This window comes from Xiphias gladius, chromosome 4 (genome assembly GCF_016859285.1).
Source record: "Xiphias gladius isolate SHS-SW01 ecotype Sanya breed wild chromosome 4, ASM1685928v1, whole genome shotgun sequence".
NCBI lineage: Eukaryota > Metazoa > Chordata > Actinopteri > Istiophoriformes > Xiphiidae > Xiphias > Xiphias gladius.
Window position 1 is genome coordinate 17,748,989 of NC_053403.1, and position 20,789 is coordinate 17,769,777.

Genomic DNA, 20,789 nt, shown 5'->3' on the forward strand with positions numbered 1-20,789 from the left:
CTACCATCCAGAGGGCAGTCATTCTCAAACCTGGCTAATGTTTTGACAGGGAAGAGAATCATGCTAAGTGTAAGCACCATTTTAATTTGAAATATTTAAAACTATTTGAAATGTAAACACAGATGATGGAAGTTAGAGGCACCAGCAGTGTATGAAATGCATTGATGATTAAAAGATACAGTATGTGTGAATGTTGTAGGCTGCAGATATGTCAGATTGTAGCCAGAGATGTGGAACCAAGGAGAGAGAAATAAAGAACATTGTAGTTGCAGGCTAGGTAAATAGATTTGGTGGAAGCCTTTATGAGCCACAGAATTACAGCCAGTGACACTCCCAAATCTGACTACACACAAAATATATAGGCGTAGCCGACATTGGTCCAATTATTTGCTAAAATAGTGCAAAAGGTACCTGCTGGTAGGGGCCATCTAGATGTAATGAAGTGTCGACTTTCAGCTTTAATTCAAGGGGTCCAAACAAAATATTGGATTAACCATTTACAGCCATTTTTTATTTATAGTCCCTCATTTTCAGAGGCTCAAAAGTAATTTGACAAACCAACATAATTACAAATGTAATGATTATATTTAATACTTGGATGAAAACCCTTCATGTCAATGGCTGCCTGAAGTCTGGAACTGATGGACATCACCAAATGCTGAGTTTCCTCCCTTGAGATGCTTTGCCAGGCCTTTACAGCAGCCACCTTCAGGTAGTTGGCAAAGTCTGATCTGGTCTTTCTGTCCTTGAGTGTTACTAGTGGTTTGCAACTTGTGGTAAACCCTCCATATTTACATTCAAAAAGGCATCTCTTGAGTGTAGAATTTGACAATGATACGCCTTCCTCCTTGAGAGTGCTCTGGACCTGGCTAGATGTTGTGAAGGGTTTTTCTTCACCAAGGAAAGAATTCTGTGATCATCTACTTTAGTTGTCTTCCGTAGTCTTCCAAGGCCTTTTGGTGTTGCTGAGCTCCCGGGTGCATTCATTCTTTTTAAGAATGCACCAGATTGTTGATTTTGCCACTCCTAAAATTTCTGCTACCTATCTAATAGGTTTGTCTTGTTTTTTCAGCCTAATGACGGCCTCCTTCATTTGCATCAACACCTCTTTGGACCGCATATTGAGAGTTCCAATGAACAGCTACCAAATGCAAATTCAACTCTTGGAATCAACTCCGGACCTTTTATCTGCTTAATTTGTCATGATATAATGAGGGAACAGGCCACATCTGGCCATGAAACTGATTGCCAGTCAATTGTCCAATTACTTTTGAGCCTCTGAAAATGAGGGACTATGTATAAAAATAGCTGTAATTCCAAAATGGTTAGTGTGATATTTTTGTCAAACCCTTTGAATTAAAGCTGGAAGTGTACACTTCAATCACACCTTGATGGCTTTGTGTCAGATCGAATTTGGTGGTGTACAGAGGCAAAATCACAAAAAATGTGTCACTGTCCAAACACTTAACTGTATATGCTCTGATTATTTGTGAAACTAAAATTTCAGATAGCTGATATAACTGATGGATGCGCCCATATTAATTAAGAGTTTAGGCATATTTAATCCCAAGGCGGATAATGTTTTACTGTTGTGTTGGGTTTAGCCTGCAAGTTAGTAGCATATCCAGCTTTTCTCATTAGTTTCTACTGACTATGAAACTGTAGTCAGGTCTTGGGGTTTGAATTTCAGACCCTGTACATTGTAGCTACCTATTGTGACAGGGCAATTCTTCTCAGAAAACTTTCTCCAGACTCTCATTACTCATTTTGTTGTCACTTTTACAAATTGTATTCCAGTTTAAATTTTGCTGATACTGTGAGATCTGTCAACTGTTAAAATTAGTCTATGATTATTAGTAAAATAATGCTCCATCTATCTGTATTTTGCACCCTACCTAGAATCGACGTACATTTTGACAGTTGCCTAGTTATGCATTGACGCTGTATGTCACTGGGTCCTGTCATAGGCCGTTTGGGCGCTTCCATTTAGCTCATACATTTATCTCCATTTGCCCATCCATCAGTCTCCCTTTACTATAACCCATCCAGCTACTGGCTAGCCAAAGCAGACGAAATTCCGTATTACTTATTTAGCACCACTTTAAAGATGACCCAAGTCAAATGAGAAGCCGCTCTCATTTACGGTAACATCTGCCGAGTGGTTTCAAAAAGAGTCAATGAAATTGAGTGCGATGGAATCAAGTCAATAAAAGACATGGTGAATGATGTGCCCTGTGATCAGATAGTTAAGCCAAGGTCAACCTGCCAGGGCATTGTGTGGTGGCTCTATGGACTGTGACAGGCAGACAGATTCGTAAGGCCAAGGTGGAAAAGTTGCATGGCCTTCAATATCCCCTAAATCAATGTGACCAGAACAGTGGAGTGATAGTTTTTACCCCGTAATGGAATTTTTTTCTCTTTTTTTTTCTTCTTATTCTTTTTCTTTTTTGCCCTTTCATATCATAGTGGATCCTTGTTTTGAAGAGGGCAGATTTTGATGCATTGAGCGCTCATGAGAAAGGACACACAATAGGGGGGTTATGGAGGAGAGAGAGGACAGGCTCTCCAGCCGGCTATTGTTTTTCTCTTTGTGTATATGTCTATGTGTGTGTTTTGTGTGTGTGTTATGTGGATAGGCCAACATGGACACTTTACCCAACCTAATCATGATTCCCCTCTTTTATCTGAGTGCAGACCAACTGTCCAGGTCTATACATCACAGCTACACCAGCACAGCAACAACATACACACACACAACCATGACTCCCCCACTTTCTGTCTTCTCTCTCCCTTCTTCCACGCTATATATTGCTGTGTATCACCCACTGACACTCTGGCAACATATTAAAAAGAGGGATAGTGGCTGCTCTCTGTTATTGCCAGGAAAGTGATTTACCATGGGGCCACATTCCCACCATATTGATTAAAGAATGTTTGTGTGCGCGCGCGGTTGTGTGTGTTTCACCTTGCATCTTGCTGGGCTTTCTCATTTTGCTTTGTCATTACCTTTCCTCGTCCTCTCATTTCTCCTTTTCTCCTTTCTCTCCTCCTTTTATCTCTTACTTCACTTCCACTATCTCTGATTTGCCCAACTCCACCACTCCTGTCTCTCTCTCAGCTGAGGTATGGGTAAGGGAAGGAGGGAGGGAGGAAGGGAACAGGAAAGAAAAAATGAGAGAAAAAGAGAGGGAGAGAAAGATAAAAAAAAAACCCTTTCCCACTGTAACTCTATCTTCTGTAGCCGCAGCACAATTCATTCATTCAAATAATCACAAGCAAAAAATGCAGGCACTACAGGTTTGTGTCACATTTAAAATTCTTCCTGTGGTCTTACTACACATTTTTCAAGATGTTCAAGGAGAATTCAGAAATAAGACTACACATACACCTTTCCGTACCCCTTCTATACAGTAGAGCTATGTATAATGAGCTTTACTGAATGTTGAACTCAAGTTTAGGCCTGCAGCTAATGATTATTGTCAAATTCAGTTAATCATTGGGTTATTTTTTGATTAATCGATCAATTATTTACTCTGTAAACTTTTCAAAAATTGTCAAAAAGTCCCAAGAGCCCAAGGTTACATCGTCAAATTGCTCTTTTTTGTCTGACTAATAGCCGAAATCCCAAAGATATTCAATTTACAGTTATATAAAACTGAAAAAAGCAACAAATCATCAGATTTGAGATGTTGGAACTAGGGAATGTTGGGTAATTATGGCAATGTTTAGCTGCACTAGTAGCGTGACTCTAGGGATGTCAGTCTGTTGATATGTTGATTGGTCATTTCCACACATTCTGTTGACATACATACAGGGAAACTAAATGTTGTTCCTCATGGACCTCGGTGCAACATAGAACAGCCAGCCATGATGAAAAATAAGCCTGGTTGTGCAGTTTGTTGATCGCTGATGCAGATGTATGGCTGTCGCAGATAGACTGCTACAATAACAACATCAGTGAACTCCCTTGGCAAAAAGTATGGCCGGCACTTGACGATTTTAAACTCCACCCCACACAGAACAAATTTTGTTCACCACCATGAAACCCATCAGACATTTATGATTCCCTTTCTTCTCGGTAGCGCGTTAACCCATCCAGCTCAACTGCTGTGTCCAGAATGTCGCTGTGTAACCCTGTCTCAGTGAAAACCATGATGCAACAGTTTTTCATTTCACAACAGATAGTCCATCTTACTCCCTCTGCCAATCTCCAGAAGATCCTAGGACCTGTAGTTTCGCTGCCTAAAAAGTGCTCTGTTTTTTTTTTTTTTAAATATATATGGTGTTTACATGTAAAATGACAAAAGTACTGAAACATTTGGTACACTAGAGGCCACTGCATCTGCACGTACCACCATCATTATGTTAGCATTACCATTGTTAGTATGTTAGAATGGCAAGACACTCTTAGTCTTGTTGCTTAAAGGAACAGTGCGTAGGATTTAGGGAGATCTATTGGCAGAACTGGAATATAATATTCTTAATTGTTTTCAGTAGTGTATAATCACTTGAAACTAAGAGTTTTTGTGTTTTTGTTAGCTTAGAATGAGCCCTTTGTGTCTACATACGGAGTTGGTTGTCTTCCACAGAGCCAGCTGTGTTGCACCAGTGTGATTCTACAGTAGCCCAGAACGGACAAAATAAAACACTGGCTCTGGAGAGTGGGCCTTTCGCATTTTTATGTTACCTGAAGGCCGCCGTACCTTCTTCTAGATGCTGGGAAAGGGAGGGGTAAGGGGAGCAGTAATAAATTGGTTGCAATCTGCACTTGTCACTAAATCCTACACACTGGTCCTTTAATAAACAACTTTGAGGATTTATTGCTCATCCACATCTCAGTTCATTTTTTTCCAATTGACTATTTGAAGAACTGTTGTAGCTCTAATAACATTTGACCCCATTTTCAGCTGTAGCTCCATATTCATCACTGCCGATCCGCAGAATTACTTACAATTACACATAATTACATAACAACAAAGTACCAAAAAAAGTTTTCCTTTTCACCTACCCACTCAGGACTTCGTTCTCATGTTTTTTCTCAGTCTTCCGCCCCTCATGGTGCTTTTTTTTTCCCGACTAATTGAGTAGAAGGTAAATGTTCATAAATGTCACTTCAGTCACAGTAGTATTACTCGAAGTTTCCACCCCTGATAGAGATGGCTGTTCACTAAATCTGGACAGTGTCCGACTTTCATCTAACCCAGGTGGGAGGAGGGTAATAAATCCATGTTGGATGACATGCATCGACCCATTCAGATTTAATTCACTCTGTCAGAGTGACAGGGGTATTAAACTATACTATGAGAGAAAACATTCCCCAAGATGGTACCTCTCCTAGAATTTAGTGTACACCTCATTCTCCTTATCATTACCTCTCTTTCTCTGTTTTTTCTTTTTGGTAATTTCAGTGGCCTCTTTATTTGTTCATTCCACTTGCCTTGGCCGTCTCCCAGGCCATTAATCTATACCTCTCCAACTACTCCTGTGGGCCACACCAGGCTGCGGCGCCACTAACGGTGCGCTCTGAAAGGCTACTGTGTTCATACAGATATGAAACGACAGACAGAGACAGAGAATGGCTTTTAGAGAAAGCACCCAGAGACATAAGATAAGTGGAGAGAAAGAGAAGGATATGCAAAGAAGGGAGAATACGCTCGCCTCTCCTTCACTTTTCATGTCATCTAAGGCAGAAGTGACAGAATTGTGTATTTCAGAGAGTGAGATGATGTTGCCCTGAACCACAGCATTGAGGTTACTGTGGCGTCTGCCCTTTTGAAAAGGTTGAGATTTGAGGAGATTAATATGCCGTTGGATCACACTGGGGGATTTCTGGCTTGCCTGTAGCTGGCCTGGACAAGCAGCAGCCTTCAGTGGTGACAGGGGACTCAAGCAGATGGCCTGGCTCAATCAGGGAGAGAGTTCTTTTCTGGGGGTACGTTTGTGTGCAGGTGTACTTGGGTTAGGGATATTGTTTGTGTGACTTGGTGTAAGGGAATTTTTGTGAGTGCACTCCTCCATAAATGCATGTATGTGTGCACTGATACATGTGTGTCTGTCCTTTGTAGGAAAAAACAATGAATAGATGCAGCAAACTTGGCAGTAAAGACCGCCTGACTTGGGGTTATGTCATTAACCGTTACAGAAAGTATTGGAGCTGACTGAGTAGGGAATTTGCTGCACAGCAGATCTGAACTCAGTTTTGGTTCAGCTTTAATGTAATTGACTCATTAAGAAAGAAATATTGGCCTTTGATTTATTAGATATTTCCTTGTACTGTTTCATTTTGACTTAAATCTATAAAACAGCCTGTTTATCGAGCTAAGTAAACAAAACAACTCATTAATCTAAAACACAACTGAACAGTATTCCTCTGCATGTATTCACATTTATAATGAAATGATTATATCCCTTTTAGATGCCATCACTCAGGTTAAAAACATTAAGAACTCATTAACAGTCAGTAACTTTGAAAACAAATGAATTTGTGTGTAATTTACATGCATGATAAATCAGTGTTATTGTCTTTGAAATTGGGGTTCTACAAGTGTCAGTCTGTTCATCTGTCATCAGGTATTCGTTTAATTTTGTGTTGAGTCTTTTCTTTCCCCTCACAGTTCAACATGTTCTCAGTAGTGAGCTAAACGGTACAACCAGGTTGTTACTGTTGTCTAGGGTGTCACTTGGTGAAAGCAAGGCAGTGTTTGGGCAGACCATTCCTCACCCAGAGGACCTGAGTCACTTTTGCCTTACTGGCAAAGATTCACACTGCTGAGGTGTTCTTGAGCAAAGCACTAAATCAATGGCTGGCCTTAACTTGGATGGGGCCAAGCAGGGAGAGAAATTTGTGGTAGAGACAATTAACTCTGACTCAGGGAAGTTGTAGTACAGTGCATCTTGTTCAGTGGCTCATTGACAGTAGCTGTGAAGGCAGAAAGTGTTATTTGTTGAGTTTCTGTTTCCCCAGACACACTGGGGACCCCAACAAGTGAGCTCTCCGGTCATAAGCACGCATTCTTTACCACTGTCCCCATTTTCAGGACGTAAAGCTCAAACTTCTAATAAGGGAAATGTTGGCCATATAGGCTGTCATTTCCTACTCTCTTCCTCTAAAACACAGACTTAATAAGAACATTTAATAGAGCCATTTAATAATTTCTGCAAATGATTGTGAAGTCTTGGGAGGTGGTGAGACTTCACTCTTTGTTAAATCGCCTTTGTGTGCTACCATCTTGAATGGTACTTCACATGAATGCTCACAGTAAAAACTTTTTATTTTCATACAATGTATGAAATATATGTAATTTATTCAGCCTGTTGATGGAAATTCTCCTCCTGCCCTCTGGTTGGGGTTCAAGACCAACCAGCAGGGGTGTGGCCTATAAAGCAGGTAGGGGTTAAATATCTTGCTCACGGAATGTTGGCACACAAGGGGATCAAACCTGAGAACCTCCAGTCTGGAGATGACCTTTGTAACCACTTGGCCGTATAGAAGTCAATAATGCGCACTCATGTAAGGGAAGGATAGACCTAAATGTAGAGCTTTTGTTGCTCTGCGGGGGGTCAAGATACATCCAGCCCTGGAGCATCTCTATGGTAATGACTGGAAGAGCAAAATCGAAAATGCGCAGGGTATCTCCATGGTGACAGAGGTGATTTCACAATCCCTGCGAACTTTCTGTAGGTGAGGATGAAGCCACAATACCACATGCCATGGCAGCTTTTTATTGTGAAGGCCAGGCAGGAAGCAAACTTGTCCATTGTAAATCACAGTCACTGTATCCACTCCTCTTGCCTCTTCCACATTGTCTCATGTCTTTCGCTTGTTTAATTCTCTTTGTCACTCATTGCTGCTCTGTCTCTCTTATCGATGTCTATATCTCTTGATCTCTCCTCCAGCTTGGCCGTGCACTCTAGGCTGGTGTTGAAAGAGACGGATGCTCACTGCCCTCAGTAATCTCAACAGCAGCCATTTAGATAATTAAGTCACTATTCTTACAGTTGCCTCATGTCCCGCCAGCAAAGCTGAACAGCACATGTACACATACACATGCCCACATGCATGTTCATATATTAACACACGCATGTCAAAGTAGTTGCAATAATGCGGCGGCCCATACAGTGTGTTAGTTTTTTATTTTTATTCCTGTCTTTGGAGGTGTATGTGTATGTGTGGGCCTGTGTGCGTAGTTGTGTATCTGTGTGTCTGTCTGTGTGTGTGTGGGTGCGGCTGTGGGTGTGTGTACAGCATCAGCAATGAGAGCTGTTTGTTTTGATACCGTTGTTGGTTTTTGTTTAGAGAACAGAGAAATTTGCAAAAGGATGCAGCGAGGACAGAAAAGGCGACAGCTGCCATGGGCCACAGAGAATACTCACACACACACATTGGCATCTGGAAATCTGCTTCTCCCACACCCTGTAGAAAAAGCACGCAAAAAGACTGGATGGGAAAGAGTGAACACTAGCCCCAGGGCTTTTCTCCAGCTTCATGTTTTGCCGTTGATAATGTGGCGTTTTGTTGAAAGTCAGTGTTTTAATTAACTGAGTAGCAGAGTACGGTGTGCGGTGGTGGAGGTAGCAGTGCGTCTCTGTTCCTCAGGCTAATCACATGCCTGGGATACCGATTACCAAACACTGGCAGGGTGTTTGTAACTCGGCCATTGCAGTATTTCATAACGTCATGGTCATTTCTGTCTGCGTGTCAGTGAGAGTTGAAATTTTTGGACAGAAAAATGACTGTTGGCCCATGGTGTTTTCATCATGCAAAAGTAAAAAGACAGCCTGTGTGTTCAAACTACAGTAAACAAGTGGCTTGGAAACCCTTGCATCATGTTGTATCCCCCGCAAAAACACACATGCACACAAACTGGCTGCTATTTTCCAGACTGGAAGAAAGTTTCACTCATTAATGCTTTGCTAAAAGGATTGCACTAATGCACACTGAAGGGGAAATTTGCTGTCATTCGTGCAGGTATATGCAATATTTCTTAATCTTAAGAAAGAATTACCCCAGGCCTCAGTTCCTTTTTATTTCTCTTCTCTCTGTCTAGCTAATACACCTTATCCCTTTTTTATCCGCTTTGATAAAGCATGCAAGCAAGGGCCACATCATTCAGAGAAGATGATCAGGAAGTGTCTGTCTCTTGCAAAATGAGGCAGTGTGTGTATGTCACCCACCTGTGTTTCATCCATCAAGGTGTCATATTAATGTACAAAGTGCCATCTCTCACTATCATCTTCTCTGAAACCTCTGTGGAAATCCAAATAGGCAGCTCAGATGGGGAAATGTGAGGTGCTGGATTCAGATTAGTTCTATATCTGCTAAGAATGACTGGTGATTACCCTGTGGTTCAGGTTTATTTGCGTGTCAAATGCTTCCCAGTTGTCCTGTAGCAGTAGCTGTTTAATTAAAACCAGCCTATATGCCTCTAATAATCTGCTAAAACGAAAGCTATTTTTGAACTGACTGGTGCCTAAGATGCTGAGCTCTGTTTTGAGACATTCTATGTTTTGTTTTGTTTTTTTTTTTTACACTGCTGATGGCACTGTGTCTCTGGATTCTACACAGACCACTAATGAGATATACCAATTGTAGCAAGGTACTAATTCCCCTCAAACTGCTGGGATTAATTGGATCGACTAATGCTAAGAATCAGTCCTAACAATAAGCTTGCATGCCAGTAGGTAGCTGCATTCATCTCTGCTTCTTATCCCTGAAGATGGCCCTTTCTCTTCCTCTCTGCAACTCCTCACACGCAGACACAAACCGTGCCTTAGCTTGTGAGATAGACACAAAACTCCACTATTCCTTTCCTGTTTTTGCCTTCCCTCTAGCCTCCGCTCTGTTGTTCTTGTGTTTTTTCCTTCTTCTGGAACAACAATTAGGTTTCTCTTTAATCACATCCTAAAGAAGGAACGCTAAAAATACCCAGGGAGGCCAGGTTCTTTCCGGGCAGATCGGTTTGCTTCATCAATCAATACTTCACAAAAGTGAAAAAAACTCCCCATGTCGCACATTGCTTAATTAATGACACCTGTATTGCTTGCGCAGCTGCACATGTGTGTGTGCTGTATAAGCAAGCATGTATGTATGGCCATGAAACATGCAACATCCAATTTGAGACAGTGTCTTCATCATCTGGTGTGTCTAGCTGAGGAGGAGAATTTCAAAAGCCTGAGACTCTGGCTCGCGTTGCTCCGGGCTATTCCTGTACCAACAGTCTCCCCCATTATTTAAATATCAGGATGAATACCTCTGTTGTTCTGAAAGAACTGTCAGCACATTTACTGGTGTGCAGTTATATTGCTGTAAATGCAGCGTGCTTGTGAGCAGGCATGTGCACCTGTGACGGTTATAGTGTGCGTGCGTATCAGTGATTATCTGTGAGCGTGTCCCACAGGGCCACTCATTTACAGCAATATCTTGTCCTCGTAAAGGTACAGCATACCTGCGTTCCCCGGCACTCATTTGTACCATCCAACTTGATGATGGACGAATTGGTCATTACACAGACAGATGAGTACAGCAGGTGAATGTTTGTGTGTGTGTGCGCGCATCAGCGTGGTGAAAGCTGTGCTGTCACTCGGTCAGTATTAGTAAACTGTACTACAGATTGGAAATGGAGCCCTTCCTCTTGGGCAGTAGACAGACAGAATAGCTGGGAGGTTTAAACGCAGGGCAGAATGTGCCAGCAAAGCAAACATAACACCCCAGAACAGATGTATGACATACAGCCCAATCCACCCCACCCTGATCCCGTCCTTAACACCCTTCTCTCTATTTCAGGCTGCACACACACACACACTTCGCTGCTGTTATATCTCATTTGCTCACTAGCTCACACTGTCTCACTGTCTTTCCATCACTGCCACATTCTGTCCATCTGTTACGTTTCCTCTTTCCTCACGTCTATCCGCAGCTCCCTGCGTATTCCCACATGGCTTTGTTAACACAGCTCTGTCACATACATCCAACATGGTGCGTGCCACCTCAGAGTAACAGATGCTGTTCTTTAGGGTGTGTGTCTCATGTTCCCCACCTGCCAGACAACTTTTTACTTTGGCTAATCACTCCGCTGCTGACAGATAGCGCACATCAGGACTCTTCGATGTTTAGTCTTACAACTCGCACAGAAACATGCAGAAACATGCATCTCCATGGTGATATCAATGAGATCATGAGGATATCAGCTACAACTGGCCTTGTACACATGCAGTCATTGGCACACGCCCACACATAAACACACGCATGCACACTACTCCTTTTCTTTCTGCTTCTTAACTGCAGCTCTTTCTGACGTATGTACACACCAACACCATCTCACTTTTCTGTCTGAGTTGCACTTGCATTCGGAACATTCTGACGCATCAGCAGCTCTAGAATAGCGTTTTTTTGAAAAAGGAGTCAAAAACGCCCAGTGACCAACACACACTCTGCCTCCACTGCAGCTGACTGCTTTTAGGTCATGACATGACTGACAACACAATGGAGATGACAGTCAGCCTGTCAGCCTGTCAGTCAGCTCATTAGGTTTGATTGCTGCCATGATATTTCTCACTTTCTTTCTCAACTCCTATGTTCCTTTTTGTTACTATTTGGGCATCCAGAGGATTAGTGATTTTAATCACTTGTTTAGATTTTCATCTGTCTGCGAATGATTCTCCCTCATCAGCTGTTATTTTAAGTAGGAGCCACAGTCAGAAAATAGCATTTGGCACGGGAAACTTTTGTATCTTCAGGTAAGATTATTAACATGCTGACAGGATTGCAGGAGCTGAAGAGCCTCATTAATGCTGTAGGGTATGACTGAAATGCTGTCATTAATTTCTTATATAATTGCTAAAAAGGCTCTTTAAAAGGTTGGCTTAATATGCAAGCCTTGCAGCAAAGGTTATCATCTCTCCTCTGAAAAACCGTTGTCTTGAGGACTGACAGTGACTTCATTGGATGTGAAAGAAAATGGGCAAATCTTTATTGGCACCTTCTCCCCAGAGCAAGGCAGCACAGAGCAAAGTGTCATTGGAGATGTGATGTATTTAAGTGTTTATCTGGTCTGGCAGAGTCCACAGGTGTGTAGGGTGTTGGTTTCCACAGGCACCTCTGAGAGCGAGATTTCTTTTATCACTTCCTCACACTTCCTCAAGGTGAAGTGAGCTAATATGCCAACACACGTACACAAGATTTTAAAGGAGTTGCAGATATGTAGTTGTGAAGGGAATTTAAATCTCTGTAATTAGTAGTTTAAATCCTTCTGTTTACCAAGGACCGTAAAATGTAGTGGGATTTGTGTTGGTGACACTTGCTCTGCAGGGGTCAGTTGCCAGCTAGTGGTTACACAATACTTAGTGACATGCATCGTGCAAGGATGACAGGAATTCACTTGGAGGATTATTCATGAATTGAAATGTAGTGCCAAGATTCTGAAAATGCCACTTGGGTAAGTAAGTGATAGAATTTGAAGCATGTTAATGTAAGACACTCCTCTCCAGAAAAACAACAACATTTGTTATTTATATACACTACTTAAAAAAAACCCACATTTTAGTTTTAAAGGAAGAAGTATCAGGAAATGTGCTTTGGAGATCTAAAATTCTGAGATATTAAAAGCTGTCCTTTTATTATCTCGGTGAGTTTTAAGCCATTATGGACAATACTGTAAATCAAAGAGCAGGACTGCATTAATTAAATATTTTGTAGTGGATATATCCCAAGTTCAAAGGCCAATTAGTCTGCTAAGCATCTTAGTTTTGACTTTTGTTTCATTTAACTAAATCCAACTTTCTTGTCAATTAAAACAGCTTAGTCACAAGTCCAAGAGGACCTGAAAATGTTGAATGAGTGTTTATTTGAAGATTTGGATCAAAACATGGCAGGAGACTCATTAAGTTACAAGTTACATCTCATACCAGTCCATTACCAACTTGATGCTCTATGTCTGTTGACATGATGTTACAATATGCATGTTCTCACACAATATAACAGGTCAACAACTTGTTTTGCTCCAGAATTTGCACTTCTCTACGTATTACTGGCACCACGTTGCTCCTAAACCTTTTTACACATGCACACCTGAAACCTGCATTACAGCACCATCAGCTGTTGTAGTGAAAAAAGAAAACATTTACTTTTATTCTAGCACTTAAATAAAGAATAATTGCAAATTTAACAAATGAACTTTGCATAGTCCACCTGTAATACACTATGCAAAAATATATATAAACTGTTGGATGAACTTTAATAATGTCAGAACATATGTTACAAATGATTACAAACTATATACTGCTAAAAAAAACTGCTGAAAGTAATACAAAGGAACCCTTCCCCAAGATATTTGGATAACTTTTCCAGATTAGTTCATTTGCTCTCTTAAGGTTTTATCCAGTCCTTCCTTAATTAGAAATAGAAAGAGGAAAGACTGAGGAAGGAGAGGGAGAAGATGGATGAAAACTACTTCTCATTTTCATACATTGCATATGCCCTAGACCAACACACGATGTTACCACTTATTTAAAACATTTCTTGTGGGAATACCATGTAATTACATAATTGTCTTGTGCTGTATATTGCAGCCTCACTGAAGGTTATTCCACAAAGCTCTCTTGTGTGGGCACTTGTAAACTTAACTCAATACCTTTTCTGCATAATCTGATTGATTTTTTTTCTCCAATGTGTCCTTGTTCCAGAAGCTTTACGAAAGATTTAAAAAAAAAGAGTCTGTTTTTATAGTAAATCACAAAACTGTCTAGACTTGGAAGCACAGTGGATTCACAGTGGCATGTACCCACTTGACATCTGAAAAGGATTGATAAAAATAAATTGTAGAGAATTGTGAATGCAAATGCACTCTGCCCCCAATTTTAACTTTTTTGGAGATAATGCCCTTTTCTTTTTTTTTTTTCTTCCTATTTTTATGTTTAGGAATTTTCCGCCTCCTCTTTTATTTCTCACTTGAGGTGTGGTGCTTGGGAGATAAGAGAATATTACCTGGCACTAACTCCTTTGTTCCACTGGACTACCACATTGTTACTCTCTCTGTCTCAAATATTTTTAGATATAATACAAGCTTATTCTATTGGAAAATCAGAGGTTATTAAAAGGGGTCACTGTGGAGAGTGGGAGAGGTTTATTGCAGAAAGAGTGACAAAGACAGAGCATGAGGGTGTTGTCTATCTGTATTGGCCCTTATCAGCCCTCTGTATTTGGACAGAGCAGATCTTGTATGAAGGTGAAATAAATGAGGGGGGGGATTGAGAGTTAGAATAAAATGCATGAAGAAAAAGAATGAAAGGAAGCAGAAGAGAGAGATACATAAAAGAAGAGTGAATGTTTTAGTGGGTAAACAAATGGATGGTCACAGCAGCTAAAGAAACAGTAGGACCAGTGCTCCCACAACAGGCTGCATGGTGTATCGCTTGCAGCAAAGCTTTCTGAAGAACCTCTCATTTCCAGAAGCCTGCTCAAGCACTCACATACTACACACATGTTTTGAACATGTGTGTTCTCATTACATCTGGCCAAAACACTATGTGCATACACAGCCATTCAGTACTGCTTTTGCTCACTCATAGACACGGAGATACACACAGAGAAGCTGAAATTTCAAGGCATTCGCTCCTCTCTGAAGAAAAAAAGCAGCGTGACAGACCCCAGCATGCAGAATAAAGACTTATCATCCACTGTCATTCTCTCCTCACAGACCAGGGGATTTTGCATTGGGCTTGCTGAACCTGGTTTGAGGTTCTTATTTATTTAATTCATCCGTTATCAAGGGCTTGGGAAGCATAACGTGCTGCTGGTGAGGAGGAGTACAATGCGCTACAAACCCCTCAGTGATGGATTTCACTACTCAGATCCTGTACTGCTTTGATTTATGATATAATATAGAGTGATATGCTGCTCATGCTACACAATAGTACCATACCCCATACCGATGTAATTCCAGCTCACTGTCACCTCTTAGCCTATCACAGCCTGCTTTGCTTGATAAAGGGGAGAACCCTCAAATGCACTTCAAGGGCAATCTGATTGAATTAACCAGCCATTAGATGTATGAGATGAGCTGTAATTGCAGGGGTATTTATCTGTTCAGATGAATGAATTTTGACCACAAGGTCATGATACTGCTGCGCTGTCCTTAGGAGAACTTGACAGAGCATGTACGTGTTTGCGTCTGGCTTGGCCATATTGTTTTAACCTCTTACTGTTGAGCCTAGATGCTTCACGTAACAAACTTTGCTCCTTAGGATGTTGACAATGATGGTGTTTTTTATAGACCTGCTCAGCAGTGCTCATTTCTTTCCCCCTTGTTGCAGCCCTCATTAATGACTGAGAGAATAGAAAGTAGAGGCAACAAATGAGCTGCAGTGTGTTCGTGTCAGTCAGGTGGAATGGGAGCAGATGCTGTGAGCATTTACACCCTCATGTCAACATTTTCTCTCCTTAGTTCACTCATTGTCTCGCTCTTTCTTTGTCTTCTATCTTGAAACCCTGCCTTTGTGCCTGTATCTCTTACTACCATTTGCCTAGATTATAATGCAAAAATCTAACCTGTCCTACACCCTCTTTCTTTCAATTTCCTGCAGGCCTACCCCTGTTGTTCCCTCTGAGAGGAAGAGGAAGTGATGTCACGCCACCACCACCGCTTTGAGAGGGACTACCGGGGACCCTGGGAGCGGAGAGACATCCGTCCTTCTGGCCTCCACAATGGAGGAGCCAATCATAGCTGTGCCTCTGCCGTTGTCAATGGCAACAACCGTCCAGGACTCCTTCCCCTTCCAGTCATCCCCTCTCTCCTACCCACCCCGGTTACAGTTGCTGTGACAACATCCAGCAGCGACATAGCGGTCAAGCGAGGCATCACGGCACCAGGATCGGTAGCTCCGGCATCGGCCAAGGTAAGAGGCTTGTCCACAGGATGCCAGGACACCTGCTTCCTCTGACTTGTCTTGGAAACCTCTGTGTTTCCTCCCACTTTGTCAAGTTTCTTTCTAGTCTTTGTCTCTTCTTGTGTCAACTTTGTAACCTGTGAAGACTCCCCAACTGGACATAATCTCCAACTTTGTCCATGCTTTTGAGGCTTTACAGCGTCCTTCTCTCTTGCTGTCTTCCAGTTCTCCAAATGTTTCTGCACTGTCCAACTCACTGGCATGCCTGTCTTCATGGTTCAACTGTCTCAGCTCTTCAAGCCCCTCCACTCTCTCTCTGCTGCCTCCTGCACTCTCCACCCCTATCCCTCACTTCAGTTCTGCTACTCGCTCTGCACTCTCTTTATCCAATGCCCCATTCTTGGCAAACTATTTTCCTTCCATCTTCATTTTCTCTCCCTGCCAAATGGCAGGCTTGTCCTGTCTTTGCCTCCTTGGTAATTTTCTTCTTTCATTATGTAAATTACATCTGACAGTCACTCAGATGGGTGCTGCTGTCAGAACTAATGTTTAGAGGTGATGCTTTTCCAAATAAGCAAACAAAAACAAAGATCCTCATCATTACATAAGGCTGGAATTAATATCATAGACTTTTTAAAAAACATGTTTCTTTTATAGCTGCACCTTTCTCCCATTCAAACCTCTTATTTCTTAATGAAGGTTAGCATAGGTATAAAGTGTCACCTCGTCATATAGTTAACATGATATCTGATCCAAAATATGTAATACACCAACTTTTAATGAGGCCTCAGGTGACAGAAATAGCAATGATTGTGTGTGGTTTTGGTGTATACATTCCTAATTTGACTATATATCATATTTGTACTTGAGTTTAGACCTTATACAAACTGGAGCCTGGAAATGTCTGAGAACTATTTGTTAGAGGTGGTGGAAATGTCTGAGTGGTATAGTCAAGAGCCATACAGTTTGTGTTCTCTACCACCTCGTCCAGGGATTTGCTAGCTATCTGGCTGTCAGCAGTGTGTGAAGAGAGGGGCCTTTACCAAAAAAGAGTTAGGCATTTCAGCCTCTCCCGTGCCTCTGCTTCCATGGATACCATTCATCTTCTTTCAACACCCCCCCCCACTATCAGATCATTTGCTTTAATTTGATCTTCAGCAGATCCCTCTGGGCTTTTTTTTCTCCAACACCTTCTTGGTCTCTTGCTCTCGAAGGGGCCCTCACTCCAAGACCAGAGGTAAAAAATGCTCTGGTAATTTAGCCCATAAGTGCACATCATTAGATACCCTGCTGAATGCACTGACCACAGACACAGTAAATCTGCTGTGGCATCGCGTCAACCCTTCCTTTTGTGCGGCTGAATAATTGCATACATTCTGACTAAGTCTGGCCAACTCCCACTGTGGCCATTGTCGTCATTCAATGGCTGCCAGAGCAATTAGTTGCCTTGGCTTGCACATGACCACACATTTGTTTAAAGGTACACTTTATGTGGAAATGTGTGTGAGTATATGCAGCAGATATTATGCAGATCCTTCCCTAGATGCCAATCCGTTAGCTTTATTCAGGGATCTACCTTTCTACTTTGTCATGCCTTTGACAGTCCTTTGTAGGGCAGGCAATAGAGACCAGCAACATTTAAAAAGGGAAATACCCAGAGTCTGGGCTCTGCTTTAAATATGGCATAGAAAAGATGCAGAGACCTCAAGAGCTGGCCAAAACCATAGAAGCCTGTCTTTCTATCTTCTTCCTAGCTGTCTGCTGTCCTCAGTTGCTCTCTCTCTCTCTCTCTTTCTGTCATCTTCAATCAAAGCTGCTGGGGGTCATAAAGAGTCTGATGGACGGATGCAGCGCTCTCTCTCTCTGTGGCCCCTGTGTCTCAGCTCTGTCCATGGCTACACTAAAAAGCTGACAGGCTGTTATTGATCTCTACTGTTTGGAGACTCTCTCTTCATAAACACGGCGACCCTAGCGGGATCACAGTGCTAGACAAGTGCAGGAGTTTGTGTGTGTCTGTCTGAAAGTGATAGCCATGCACACATTAAATATTACTGTGTAGTAAAACCATAAATGGAGTAATCATTCTCCTTAATGGTAAAATGGGGAACACAATAGGTGTATTGTATTAGTGGTAGTTTTGTGTTTTTTGTGGTCAGTTCCCAAAAACCTTTCTTCATATCGTTTGCTTTATCTGGTTGGCATGATGGTGCGTGTGTGTGTGTGTGTGTGTGTGTGTGTGTGTGTGTGTGTGACAAATGCTGAGAGTTGAGCAGTACCATCTGGCTGTTCTGTCCATCCTAACATAAAGCTAACCACATGGAACAGTGGACTATATTTAACTTAGAGCTACACTTTGTTGTACCCTACTGGGCCATTAATTAATTTCTATGAATTTTTGTGCCGTTTTCATGATGTATAGTTACTGCACACACTAAATTCATGTTCGTAATAACCGCAACTGTTTCTGTCTCCTGCTGATGAACAGGACTTGTCTATCTCAGCGGAAAGTCCACTTTCACTTTGTATGCCATTGTGAGCCATGGTATCTTTTCCTTAAAATATAAATTTAACTCAACAGACTAATACTTCTAAAATGAAGTAATTGGTTAGCTGGTTGGATTTTTAAGAATGAATCACACTTTAAATCCAGCTTTTTAGCCAGGATGATGCCAGCTAAGCAAGAAAATGTTAGGTCAATAAGACAGATCTACAGCGAATATACCAACATTTCACTATGATGTCATTGATGTGATTGTTTCTCACCATCCTGGTGGTATGGAGGTTCATGTTTATTAAAAGCAGACAGTGAACTGAAAGTGTCTTACTGAAAATAAACACTGGGTTACATCCTTTGTTTTTGTTTTTGGCTAAAAGCATTTTTGATTATAAAATCTATAAATCACACATCATTATGTACAGTGTTTTCACCCTTTTAATAAAAAAAATACATTACGTTTCAGACACCTTTTTAGCTGTGTCCATTCACTTCCTGGGGAAAGTTTTGTGAAAGATCTATGCTCAGTTAAATGTTTGCACATTAATGGTACAGCCTGTTATTGAGTATTAAGTAAGGATTTTATAGGGTTTAAACATGGTCCTAGGCTGGAGTTTTTATCTGCTACAACATTACTCAGAAAGTGTCTTCCCATAGATAGCACACTGAAACCTGGATTTCCCTGCATGGTCTAATCCCTTAATATGAAGTTTTAATCCATCCACCTGATATTTAATAGCAGTAGTGCTGGACTTCTTTACCCAATCCTTATTGAACACAAATGCAGGAGCCAAAGTTGATATTAAAAGAATATACTGTACTGTAAAGTTATTGATCTGAGGAGTGCCACAAACAAATACCCGTTACTCATATGGCTTTTTTTGCTGGTAAGCTCATGTTTATTACATCTGGTTTCTGATCTACAGAGTAGTCTCAAGCCAGCAGAATGAGTTATTTGTTTAGCCTGCAGGCATCTCATTAGTTTAATGTTGTTGGAAACAAACTCTAAGTAAGTTAGCATTCTTCAGATAAGCTTTAGTGCTATGGCGCAATAAGGGGATCTTTAGATAAAGTTCAGTATGATGGATTTAAAGAGATTCTGTGAAGATTACCCTCTGCATTTTGTAGCTATTTGACAGTATCCTTATATCTGAAAAATAAAAAAGTTGGAAAAAATGGAATACATTGTTTTTGAGAGTAAGTTTGTGTGTACTGATCATAAGAAGATCATATTTTGTCTCATTGTTTCAGATTGCTTCCTTCAGTCTTGTTTATTTAATGTGTGTAGGACTAGAGAAGTCAAGTAGGTAACACTGTCTCAAAAACAGTGATAGACAGTGGTCTTGAGTACTTCAAAGTCAGTCATGAGGATTTATAATGTTAGTTATCAGTTGTCCTTTTTGCTTCACATTACCAATAATCATAGTAGTCACTTTACATTTCATTAATTTTATAAAGAGTATAGTATAACCATATTACTGCTTGATTATGGATTAACTTGATATTTACCTTTTAGTTCTATTTATTAAAAGCCAACAAGGGGTGTTACAATTGCTTCAGTTATAATACCTACCACTGTTTGATCTTCAGCTGATAGGGATTTTATGTAATACCTGCTGCTGGCAGTCCACTGAAGTGGTTTTCCCTAGCAAGACCAAATGAAGCATTCTGTTCTGCTGAGCACGTTTCGACACAAAGTGCTATACATCCATTTCTTTTGACTGGTTTATTTGTCATACCCCTGTTCTTGAAAGGATGTCATCCTCCCGTGTAAGATCTCACCATCTAGCAAAGATTCTTTTAAAATGGATGGTTGCTCTATTGCCTTTGTCAGTGGATATACTTAAAAGCAATGATTGTATGAAATTAGAAAGCAGTGTATTTCTGTACTTTTCATGTTTTTGAAAAGGTTTGTTTTGAAAGCTGATTTTAAGATATTTGCTAGAAGTTCTCATGCTAGCTCAGGTAAGCATCATGAAAAAAAATCCCAATTTCCAAGCACTGACAGAACCAATCAATAAAGCTCATCTTGAAATACAATCACACGTTGTGTCTTGTTGGTCATTGATTTCAGGTCAGCTAGCCAATGGATTCAAGCAGACCCCATGCTGTGGCCAACACAACATGGTATCCAGAGAACAGCAGGTGTCATGACCTCACTCATACAATCAAAAAAGAAGAAAGAAACTCATAAAAAGCATGCCTTGTCTGGGTGATTTTTTTTTTCTTTTTTTGTTTTTGTTTTTTTCTCTGCAACTAGTTTGAGGCATTTGTGTCATTTCCTGACACGTGAATAACAAGGCAAACAAATTTCAATAAAATATATTCTGGTCAGCTTTGAAACATTCAGCATTTTTAAGGATACCACAGTAACAGCATATAAATCAACGGTGTAATGTGACTATGCATCACC

The 20,789-nt window shown here is 41.0% G+C and overlaps 1 protein-coding gene across 4 annotated transcripts in view; it reads left to right on the forward strand.

Annotated features, from left to right (window-relative positions):
• Positions 1-20,789, forward strand: part of LOC120789391 (kelch-like protein 29) — a 182,967-nt gene that overhangs the window by 41,821 nt on the left and 120,357 nt on the right. For all 4 annotated transcript variants that reach the window (XM_040126068.1, XM_040126067.1, XM_040126070.1 and 1 more), the window contains exon 2: positions 15,580-15,891. In XM_040126068.1, the coding sequence (XP_039982002.1) occupies positions 15,619-15,891 (273 nt within the window). In that variant the 5' untranslated portion in view covers positions 15,580-15,618. The remainder of the gene's footprint in view (positions 1-15,579; positions 15,892-20,789) is intronic.